General features: G+C 39.5%; 1 protein-coding gene across 5 annotated transcripts in view; it reads right to left on the reverse strand.

Moving 5' to 3' along the window:
* The window catches only part of PCSK5 (proprotein convertase subtilisin/kexin type 5), a 264,454-nt gene that overhangs the window by 119,001 nt on the left and 132,709 nt on the right, over positions 1-12,744 (reverse strand). For all 5 annotated transcript variants that reach the window (XM_052701373.1, XM_052701376.1, XM_052701375.1 and 2 more), the window contains exon 9: positions 6,498-6,598. In XM_052701373.1, coding sequence (XP_052557333.1) covers positions 6,498-6,598 — 101 coding nt within the window. The remainder of the gene's footprint in view (positions 1-6,497; positions 6,599-12,744) is intronic.

Consider the following 12,744-nt stretch of genomic DNA (forward strand, 5'->3'; position numbering starts at 1 on the left):
AAAAACACAGTATCATAGGATGCATTAAGATCATATTTCATTTTATAGTATCAAACAATCTGCTTTGGAAATCTTGGCTATGATAGAACTGACACAGATAATTACTGCTATGAAATATCTAAAAAGGACTCCCTGTCCTAGACATCTTGTAGAGCTGTAGGAGATAATTTTTTTCATGGATATTTGCATAATGCCAGCCTTAAGGATGTTATGATAAATCTATAAACAAAACGTAGTAGTTGCTTAATTTATTCACATGTTGCCATTACTTACAAATCAGCCAAAGTGTCCCATGATACCTACAACCCTATTACCTGTCCTAATGATTCCTGCTTTCCCCATGGACAGGAATATTAGGTATAGTAATGGGAGTCATTTCTCTTTTCCAGGTCACACAAAGAGTCAATGTGAAGACATCTCTTGCAACGCAGAACTTTAACATAGGTGAGAAATGAAGACAGCTCCTAAATGTGACATTTACCCTATGCTTACATGTCTATATGATGTACACAATAGCCATTTAATTCATAAAAACCTGGAGGTTAAAAAATGGAGCTCAGTATTTAACATCTGAGTCACGCATATATATGGACACACAAAGTATGCACTTTGGACATATCTGACACTCTTATGAGTTCTAATTATCACGAACTCTGCAAATAATTCTATCAACTCCTTGCAGGAAAAGCAAAGAATATCATCTGCTTGCTGATCAGCGAGTATCTTGTAAATGTAAGTTTTTTTTTTACCCTGCTGATTTCTTCTTTATCTGACCTGGAGAACTATGGATCATTAAACCAGTAGATCAAACAAAATGCTCCTTTATTTGGTTGCTGCATAGTTAGTTCTCTGCTTACAGTAGTTTTCTGGTTCCCAGAAATATTAGAATTAGATATCCATATCACGTACTTATCCTTTAATTTTACCCAATGAAAACCCTTTGAAAGAAAGACAGAACAAACTCAAGCCTGACTAAAGATGAGACTGTCATAAAAAAAAGCTAATGGCAACTGAGAATACCAGGTCGAATGTCAATTACTGGTTGCACCAATTAAGTCTCTGTATAAAACAATGTACAATTGCTGAAGTATGGGGAAAATGCCTTTCCAGGACCAAACTGCATCTCTTAAGACAGCCAAGAAACTGCAGTCCTGCAAATCTGCTGTTCTCGCATCTTCCACATTTTCCTTTTTCTGTAAGGACACAGGTAGAGAAAAACAGAAGGGCTCCCTGCTCTCAGGTCAAAGTCTGGATGGGCAGTGGCAACTCAAAGAGCAACTTCAGAGACTGCCTTAAGTAGCCACTAAAAGCCAAGGCTGGGGAACATTTAGTCAACTAAGAAACTTCAGGGAATAGAGCTGCCAAACTCTTAAAGCTCTCAACAGAGCACATGCCAACTGAGATTTTTCGAAAACTTATAAAAGCAAAGGCATTGCCTTGACACCAGAATAATGGCTAACCACTCATTCTATTTCTAGCTGTTGCTGCAAAGCGCAGACACAGTAAAACTCAATGAAAGGTTAAAAATGATTATAACATTTTGTTTTTAAATCTAGGTTCAGTTTAAGAAATATCTGGAAGGAATTTTCTTAAAACCTTTTTAAAGCAAGTTACATGGAAAATTTCAGACCAAATGATTACTCTTTGGCAAAATTATATATAACTGAAAACAAGACCTTAAAAATGCGAAACACGAGCAATCTGAACTCAGGAAAATACTTCCAATTCAATCTCAACATAATAATTAAAATTCCAAAAGTGACACATGTATTTAAAGCTCAAGAGAAACACATGCAAGTTCTGATCTCAGCATTTATTTGTGTTTACATTTTTCAAATACTTCACTGTTAAGAGCGCTGCTTCAAGTTGACTTGAAAAAAAAGTGAAAATTCACAAAAGGATTTCTTAGACACTCTAACATCCCCTTTTGTGACAGTCAATCAGTGGAGCTAAGGCTGCTGCACTTAATTGATAACTTCTCCTTCTCTTACATGGGAATGCTGCATACAGAGGTCACTCGGCAGTACTTCCACACTTTGCCTCAATTGTCTGAATCACTTATAGTCTGTGACTTATGAAAAAATAAGATCTCACTAATTTCAGTGGTACAGAACAAGTTCTCTGTATTCAGAATTGCTCCTCATCAAACAGTACACTGGTTTTTTTTTTTCCTCTGTTAATGGAGTTTGAAATAAAATCCATCAATATGGGAAGTACAGCAAGCATCTCATCAGCTTTAAGAAATCCGAAGTCTCTTCCTCTAACACTCCCAATCACCTGCAACGTGAGCCCAATTTTCTTTCCTTCTCAGCGATTATACTCAGTGTTACCCAACTTTTAAAATAAAGCTATGCATTGTCCATATTCTGAATAAATTAGTGGTATCAGAATTCACTGAAATTCTTTATCTTTTTCCAGCATTAACTTGTTCTAGCCCTGGGTTTGTATAACCAAAGACAAATAGAGTATACAGTGCATATGAAGAGAATCATGGGAGGAGGTACAGAATCTCCAGGTCTACAGCACTGAGAAAACGTGGAAATATGATAGACTGATTCTTCAATTTCAGGTGCTATTTCTTACTCACTTAACTAAGGTTTATACATCATGGACTGGAAATGATGCGAGGCTTTTAACAGTAGCACGTGCAGTTTACTTGGGGATGTATAATGTATTTTTTTGGCAGTGCTGAAGCAACACAATATTTATTTTTTTTTTGGCTTTTCCATAGGAAGGTGGCACTATGCCCACTGGAATCAATGCAGCATACTGTTTCTCCTGGCTGATTCACCCAAATATCAAATTTGAACCTTTGATCAGTGGGAGTGTTTTTCTGATATCAACAGTAGATGGTACTATGCAACACAAATAGTTTATTTTTAGGAATAAGATTACTGTCGCTGTTGACTATTTGGCCATTACACTTTCTCCCGTAACTGCTCATTTACAAATAGCAAAATTCAGCATTGCATACTGACTATGAAATGTAACATAAAACCAAGCATTTATTCACAGAATCTGAACAGGATACTAGGTGCACTGGGAACCCATCAGATAAAACTGCTGTAAGAAAACCGTAGAGAACTACAAGAAGGTCACAGAATATAGAGACTGAAAGTTAGCTTTCTTTTTCGTGTCATGATTTCCCATGAGAATTCCAATCAAACACTCTCAAACTCAATTACCAATCTTAGGCTCCTGAAGGCAAATGTGCCAGTTGGTATTCATATACTGGGCTGAAACAACAACTCGTAAGAATGATGTGTTCACATCATTTTAAATTGGGGTAGTCAATGGGCAGCCCTCACAAAACTCTTTGTTGTCAGGATTTTGGAACCAGATTCCAGTTGGAATGCCATCTAAGTGGATCATTCAAATCAGTAAGCAGGTAAGAGCTATTTGCCAATCTTACTTACCAGATGGGGCTTATCAAAGAAAGAAGTAGCAGCTGGGAACAGAAATCTGCCTTGCTCATTTTGCACTGTTTTAATGTACCTTTGCGTGTGAGCTGAAGCAACTTGGCTGTTCTATCTCATCTAAAGGCCAGACTAGCACTCCAGTTGACTCCTGATGTCTCTCAAGAACAGAACTTGGCTTCTGCGAGAAAACAACTTTTTTGGCTTCAAAGTCTTCCATGGTATATTCTGTGGTGTTTTCCAGCACAAAATGGAATAAAACTATACATTATTACAGACATATTTGAGAAGCGTTCAGAACTAAGTGCTCCAATTTTTGTGCAGTTCACTGTATGAAGAATATAATTAACCTTGGAAAACCCCTTTCCAACTAATCTTTTTTTATATATCTCACATGAACACTTCTGCTTTTAACACAGGCACTAATGTGGAATTTAAGGAAGAATCTATGCGACAACTTTGTCTGAATGCAGACTAGTCCCAGTAAGTCCTTCTGCTAAGACACAACATCATGTGTAGAGGCTGAACCTGCCCACCAGTATTCCATTTTATGTTGCCACCATGTGACAGATGGCAGCAGAGGGGCAGCCTGACAGAACGGTGTCTGACATGGTAGTGTGTATGGAATAATGGTGTGGAATTGAATTCCTCCAGGTGGAAAAAATTGTACCCACTGACATTCATCAATAGGTGCTGAACAAGCTTATAAACAGAAGGTAGACCAACTTTGTACATGGTACAATAGTGATAGGGGAAGTGGGGATGGCTTTAAACTAGAAAAGGAGAGATTTAAGTTAGGTGTTAAGTGGAAGCTCTCTTTACTCAGAGAGCAGTGAGGCATGGTGCAGGCTGCCCAGAGAAGCTGTGGATGCTCCATCCCTGAGGGCATTTAAGGCCAGGTTGGATGGGACCCTGGGCAGCCGAGCTGGTGGGGGGCAGCCTTGCCCATGGCAGGGGGTTGGAATTGGGTGATCTTTAAGGTCCCTTTTATCCTAAGGCATCCTGTGATTCAGAAACTATTGAAAATAATGAGAGTTGATTTCATACACACACCTCTTAGACATTAAAACTGAGTATGTTATGACATGATCTTCTTGCAGTATTTAAGGTCTTCACTTACTTCACAAGATTAAATGTTCCTCCAAACCTAGATGTGGATTTTGAATATTTTATGGGAGAAAACAGCAAGGGAATGCTGGAAAAAGTTTTCCTCCTGTGTTTCACTCCCTTGGCTCCATTTCTGTTGTAAGTACTCTTGAGAGAAAAGTTAGTGAACGGAACACAAATGAGGAAATTGCATTTATGCTATTATTAGTGTAAATCCTTTATGTCAAGTTAAACAGCCAAGATAAGAGTTAGAAATAAGTGGGAAGCCTCCATATAATGAAACTGGACAGAATCAAAAAAGATAGAAAATCAATACATTATTTTTTCCTCAAATCTTATTAGCACTATGCAACAAATTACTGCAAATACAGAAAAAGTGACTGGCACTTTCTGTTTTCACCACACATAGTTACTGTATACTCTTGCCCTTCTTCCTAACATACCTGTTATCACAGAAATTATTAATTTGGGTCAAAAAACACTAGTCTGAAGGCATGGATTATCCTTCGTCATGTTATCACCAAAGTACACAGAAAAATAAAATACGAAGAGTTTTCAGTTTGTGATAGGACACCACAATAAACAATAGCTCAATTGTAGGTATTATGTGATATTAATTGCCTATGACCTTTAATTACAGTGATTTGTCAAAAAAAGTGAACTCAAAAATATTATAAAAAATGCAAGCTGTGAATCACATGGTATGCTAATTCATTAAGAAGCAATTAACAATAACTTTCATCAGAAAGAAGGTTTTTGTACATGCATCTTTATCTGCATGTGCAGATTGTTTAGAAGAAAATTTAAGGGCTTTAAAACTGAGATTAAGAAGAGATTGAGAAGAATGTTCTTTTTTTCAGAAATAGTAACATTTTATTAACTTTTCAAAATAGCTTTGTTTCTAATGACTGAATTAAGAAAAGGTAATTACAATGATATTAGTTCTGCACTACTTAAGATTATATCAGGTTTTCAATCACAAACTCTAATTTTCATGACTATAACTCAATAGCAGTGACATACTCTATGTTGAGTACTGGCTCATGGTTTCTTCAAAAAAGCAACATTAAAAATAGAAACACAACCCTGCTGCTATGAGTTATACACCATTTGAAATGACTACTGTAGACATACCTTTTAATTCATTCAAAGGGACTGCCACTAAAGGAAACTGGTTTCCTTCATAATCTAATAGAATAAATCTCATAGCACTTAGAACCATTTGATTTCAAACAAGATTTGGGGTGGAACATTAGAGCTTATTCATGCAAATACTATACAACAGGGTGCCAACTAATGCAAGATGTTTTGAAACACAGTTCTGAATGATAAATCTCCAGTCTCCACCTTTTCATAAAGCAGATTAAAGATATATATTGAAGACATGGAACAAATGCCTGCTATTGGGAAAAGGTCTAAAGAATTGAAAGTTTTCTGAGCTAAATGTAGAAGGACTGTGGAACTACACTATCCATGATTTTAACAGCTATAGAACTTCATCAAAAAAGACAGGCTTTTTTTTTAGCACACAGACGTTGAGAATTTTTGTTTTTCCTACAATGCTATTTTCTACACATGGTAGTTTAACATCTTCTCATTACTCTCCTTGACATTCAAGAACAGACACTGAAAAGAGGAATATGAGGACTACAGAAGGCCTGCAGAGTACAGTGGATCTGGGCAGCACTACGAGGCAACCAAAAGGCACTGTGATCACTCAGTGGAAGCTACCTGTGCTCAACACCATTTCAACATCCTGCTTAGTCTGTCATTCATTTCCATAGTGCTACTGCTCCTGAATATGAAATTGCCATGCTGATCTTCCCTGCTGCTGGAATGGTACTGTGAATTACCACATTGGAGTTTCTAAAGCACTTTGAGATCCCTGAATATAGGTGCCATGTGAGTGTAAAAGATCAGACTGCATGTCTATTATTATTATTATTTTTTTTCAGAGTATAACTCAGATCTTACTTTGCTTCCAATGCCAGTGCAATGATGCCTGCAGCCATTGGTGCAGAGGCTGACGTTCCAGTATGGCTGTCTGTGCAACGCTGCCTCAGGTCTGTGGTGATCTGGAAGAAATTGAATGTGTGAAATTTAGAACACAGCTTCAGGAATCAGAACAGGTTTCATTCAATCAAATGAGATGCACATGTGGAGGGTATTCACTTCTTTCATTGCAAAGGAAAAAAAAGCTTGTCTGAATACATGATGTCAACATTCTACTCTGATCTCTAAGTCCTTTGTGAACTTGAAGATTGTACTGCACTGAAAACATAAGTTAGTATCCATTTTTTTTCACAGCACGATCAACAAAAAGACTGGTAAATTAAAAAATCCATGGGGTTTTATAACAGCACAGTTAGAACTCTGCCTTATCATTTGCGCTTTGCACCATCCAAGAACCTCAAAGTGCTTTACAAATAAAAATGAAGTTCACAATGTTCGCATCATAGAGTGATCAGGTGCATTTTAGATACAGTAAAACCAAGATACAGAGATGTTAACTAAGTTGCTTTTTGTTACGCTTCAAGTATGATGGTATATGTTTCTGCTCATGCAAACTTCTGTGTTTAACAAATGGGCCTTTTTATTGTTTATGCAATAATTCACATGAAATTAAGCAGGAATTGATCTGAAAAGCCTGTTGTCATAAATTCGTCCTAGAAACCAACTGCCATTTAGTCATTTACAAGTTCTTTACAGAGAGAGTGGTGAGGTGCTGAAACAGGCTTCGCAGAGAGGTTGTGGATGCCCCATCCCTAGAAGTGTTCAAGGCCAGGTTGGATGGGGCCCTGAGCAGCCTGATCTAGTACTAAATGCGGAGGTTGGTGGCCCTGCCTGTGGCAGGAGGGTTGAAGATTCGTGATTCTTGAGGGCCATTCTGTGATTCTGTGATATTTGAAGCTTTAAATTGTTGTATGTGCTGGACAATGTGCTGCTACATACTTGTAACATGGAACCCAAGTGGATGTATAAAACTATATAAAGCAGGCATGTCCAACCCACAGCCCACAGTCCACATGGAGCCTGGCATGTGGCTACCCGCTGCCCTCTGCCATCATGATTGCAACTCTGCCTGCTGAATGACCCTAGCCATCCCCAGGCACACACCCAGTGCTCAAAGCCACCAAACACTGCTGCATGATCATCAATGCCTGGACTGAAACCAGGGCACGGGGAAGGCACAGTGCAGTGCTAACTCAAATGATGGCAAATAATTGTATGCATTTTGACACAGCCCTGTGAACAGCAAAAAAATAAGCATCCATGCTTCCCATTGTGATCAAGGACTTTGAGAACAGGTTTCAAGACTGCCAAAAAAAAAAAAAAAAAAAAAAAAATCACTTTTATGGTTTATTAGCAACTCAATTTTAAGTCAACATAAGTACACTGCCTGCAAACTTTTGAATAGAATGTATAGAGTTGCAATCAGAAATTCAACTCAAAGAAAAATCTCATCATGTCTCTCTATAGGACTTTTATAAGCCCTCTCTTATCAGAGAAAAATATCCCTTACTTCACAATCACACTTTATTCACATCAGTGCTTTTTGGCAGTATGCGCATTTATGAACAACTCTTTTCAAGGATGAAGCACAAGAAGAGTAAAATTTCTCCAAAAATCTCCAGTGAACACCCTGACAGCTCTCAAAGAATTGCTGCCACTGCCACTGAATCAGACTGATGCATTAGTGTCACAGAGTTATTTCTAGATCTGACTCTGTGACAGGGGTACAAGCCCAGAAGTAGGCAAAAGAGAGAGGGGGAAAAAAAACTACCCCACTACCACTGTGTGGCTGGCCCTGGCCTGTGACTAATGAGGCAAGGCACTTGCAGGCCTTATGCTCCAGGAGAGGGGGAGAGGTGGAAGGGTAGGGAGATAGCAGATGAGTTTAAGAAAGAACAACGGCAGCAATTTGAGGAGGAATGGTAATTTACTAAATCCAACAAAATCAAACACAATGAGAGAGAAAAGAGTGTCAAAATACGAGGTCTTACACTAGCAGACTGTAAGGGAAGCATGTGCTCTTCTTGCATGTGCTCATGGCAAACTGAGAGAGAGAGTCAGCGAGAGGAAGAGCAGCTGATGTCCTGCCAGGAGCTCCATCTTTCTATCTCTGCATGCATTCCCTCCTCTCCTCCCCTCTGAGAACCCAAAATGCCCAAAAAAAGGCAGTCCATGGAACAAGAACATTAACTCTTCTACTCCCGCTGTTTTACATGATGTTCCGATGTGGAATACCGACAAGAAAAATCACAAAACAACAACATTCCACCCCTTATTCCACATCACTACATCATGCTTACCTTACATCTATGTACAGACAAAACAGTAATGAACATGCATTACATACACACATATCTATATTCATGGAGTCACTGACTACTCCCCCAGCATCAAATTCCCTTGTGGTACACACTGGATGTCCCCATTTTTCTCCATCACCCACCGAGTGCACTGAGGCCCTTGTGTAAAAACAGTTCCAAAGATAGGTCTGCCCTTCCCAGAAGCTGGAAGGACCCAAACTGCTTTTCCCAACATGCTTTTTATATGTACCACAGGGACCTTATCTTGTTCTACAGTATGTAGGGAGCTGGACTGCATAAGACCATCTCGACTGACTAATCCTCTAGTGTTGACCAGCCAGGTGGCTTCTGCCAAATACTTCTCCCAGTGCTCTCCCCTGTTCTGCCAGTCCAAGTCTATTTGAACCACCTCAATTCTGTCAGCTCGATCTACCTAATGGTATTTTGCTGTGCTTCAGTAGTGCTACTCTTAGGCAAATGGCCATCTACGTGACACCCCTTTATAACTATATTTTTTGTTCCCACTGCTGTAATCACCCACTTGAGGGCATCAGAGTGTACTGGGCACTGGTGTCCAGCAGTGTTTTATATTCCTGTGGTTCTGACATGCCAGGCCATTGAATCCACATAGTCCAGTACACCTTATTATCCCTTTCCCCCTTCTGACTGAGGGCAGGGCCCCGCTACTTTTACCTGCAGTAATGAGAGCAATTTCGGTAGTTGCTCTGTTTTGTAATTCTCTCACTAGTGCTCATAGTGCAGGAATGGGTTGGTGGTGCCACTTCTTCATGTCCTCTCCGTGCTCACGTAAGTAGCTCCACAGGGCAGCACGAGACATAAATTTACTGTGGTCCTTTGCTCAAACAGGGTGGTGTTTGCCTTTGATAGCTGAGACTTTAATCAGTTCAATCAGCTCCTTCAGCAGACTCTATTGATCATCCTGGTCTTCCTCAGGTGTTTCTGATACAGCCATGGTTCACTGTGATTAATCACTAGGGACAATTCCTCCAACAGTGGAATTCCTCCAACAGTGCCTGTTTCTTATCCATTTTATCTATTCTCTTATCCACTTTATCTAGTCTTTCTGTTACTTTGGAGATGGCTGAAATGGAAGCATGGGATGGAGGTAGTTTTTGTTCAAAATTTTGAAGTGTAAGAATCAGTTCAAAAACTGGGGGTCTTCTGCCCTTGAATCTATTAAACATTACTACCAGTGTACTGGCGTACCTTTCTGGCACCGTTCTTGTGAACTTCCACTGTATTTCGGATGTACTCCTTACCCTCCAGGACCATGGCTCTGGCATAGATCATTAGGAACAAATGTGAGATCATACAGCATTCCCACCATAGCTGTTTCGCTCAAATATTGGATACCATACTTAACAGTATTCTACTTTCTCATCTCAGGCTCCAGATTGTCTTTGAAGGGATGTCTTTCCTTCACAGCTAATAACATTCATTCCCAGAGGGTGTTGACTCTGTCCAGACATCTATTAATTCATCTGTTAATAGCTGAGTCTCTGGCAATGCCTCCTAATTGGCAAGCTTCATTACTATATAGGGACACGCTACTGTCCTCGTTGTTCCAACACTGAAGAAATCAGGCATCAATAAAGTAGGCATCAAAAGTTCTTTTTTGTGCCTTGGATTTCAGTCATTTTTAGGGGTCGACAAACTGTGGTAACAGTGACTCCCTCCTCATCACTCTCCTCTCCATGTCTCTTACTTTTCTCAGTTGCCTTTCTTGGTGACAGTGGTTTTGGGGAGGGCCCCTCACCTGGATCTTCCTCTTCTTCTTCTTCTTTGCATGGACACCAGTTTCTATTTCTGCCCCTCCACAGGGGCAACTGACATTGATACTGGTGCTTCCTGTGATCGATTGGGTTTGACTTGGAGGTTTTTCCCTTTGGTTTGGATCTCAATTTGGAAACGCTTTCTCTCCAGAACAGTATTATATAGAGCTTGGTAAGCCAAGCCCCAGATAAGTCGTTCCTCCTCAGATCTTTCTGAGCTGCACCAACACTTACTCAAACGCTCGCTTAGTTTCTAAGGATTCCACAGGTTCAAGAGTGAAATCCCATGACACTGGGGGTCTCAATGCTTCTAACCTCTTTCCTAAAACCATGTTCCCTGCCACTTAACGTTCTCTGGTTTAGGGAAAAGCTTCCTCCACATAATGTAAAATACTATTGTAGAGAATACATTCAGAGAGACTGATAGCACGTCCATAAGCCAGCATCCCAAACATGCATAAGGAACTGAGAAAAGCACCTGGAAACGAGTCCAAACATCATATCGTTTGTTATATTAGCTAGGATGTATAGGAGCCAGGCAGGTATCTCCATCAGTACTCTTAATTGGTTATATGTATATATGCAACTCTGACTCTGAACATGATGAACTTAAATTAATATGTTCCAAGGAACATAATGGTCGTTAGTCCTCTATACAATACTCTTAAAATGAAGTTAGAGATTCATAGCTTCTGCTTGCATTCTCCAGCAATAACTGTCATGGAGTTATCTCTAGATCTGCATCTGTGACAGGGGCACAGGCTCAGAAGGCGACCAGAAAAGAGAGAGGGGGGAAAAAAATCACCACACCTTCTGCAGTGTGGCAGTCAGCCCCAGTCTGTGACTCATGAGGCAAGGCACTTGTGGACCATGCCGGAGATGGGGGGAGGGGGAAGGGTAGGGAGATAGCAGATGGGTCTAAAAAAACAGATGGCAACGATCTGAGGAGGAATGGTAATTTACTAAATCCAACAAAATCAAACAAAATGAGAGAGAGAAGAGTGTCCAAATATGAGGTCTTATGCAAGCAGACTGCAAGGGAAGCACGCGCTTTTCTCCATGGCAAACCAAGAGAGAGCAAGTCAGTAAGAGGGACAGTGGCTGGTGTCCTGCCAGGAGCTCCATCTTTCTTCCTCTGTGCGCCAAGTCCTCCAGGAGTGCCATTCCTCCCCTCCCTTATGAGAACCCAAAATGCCCAAAAAAGGCAGTCCTCGGAACCATAATATTAACTCTATAACTCCTACTGTTTTACATGATGTTCTGATGTGGAATACTGACAATAAAAATAACAAAACCACAATAATTAGTCCATGCAAACAAGGTCAGATGTCCCACTAGGCTTATGTTAATGCTGCTATTTTTATGTTAGAAACGATATTTAAAGCAATGTTATGTTACATTAACTATATTACGTATTTCATTTGAGGACCAAGACAATTTCTCTTCACATGGCCAAGCAAGCCAAAAGGTTGGATGTCCATGACATAAAGTGTAATGTGCAATACCAATTAAAGAGAAATTTGTCTACATAGTACTGGAATGTTCTCATCTCATAATAGATTTTCTTGCAATATTTTCTGTAAGATAATAAATCATACACAAAGATTTACTATTCTAAATCTTCTTTCAGGCAATATTAATCTGAATATATAGTCTCTGATCTATTGTCTTTTTTGTTTTTTTCTTTTTTTTTTTTTTTGAAGAAATATGTCCTAGAAAGTGTCAGGCAGTAGAAGAAATCACTACTATCTAAGAGAAGCTTAAGGAAAATGCACATGGAGTTGCGACCACTTGCTAGTGAACAGCAGTTCACAGGACAGAAACTTTTCATGAAGGTAGAAAACCCAATGACCTGTGAAGTCAAAACTTAATTCTCAAAACTTCAATTGATCCTTAAGATTCAGTCACTAATAATATATCCACCTGAGAGCCAAAGTTGCTAACACATTTTCTCACCGAAGAACAGAGAATTCTTGTGTCTCCATCTCATGTAACTCACTAGCAGTGTACTTCATCCCCAAAGTGGATGTGCACAAAGATAAGTGAATGAGAGGATCAGAGGATCAAAATATCATGAAGAAGTACAGGACATACAAGAATGTCTGTCTAGTTTTG

The sequence above is a fragment of the Tympanuchus pallidicinctus genome, unplaced genomic scaffold, assembly GCF_026119805.1.
Source record: "Tympanuchus pallidicinctus isolate F22 unplaced genomic scaffold, pur_lepc_1.0 scaffold4, whole genome shotgun sequence".
NCBI classification, from domain to species: Eukaryota; Metazoa; Chordata; class Aves; order Galliformes; family Phasianidae; genus Tympanuchus; species Tympanuchus pallidicinctus.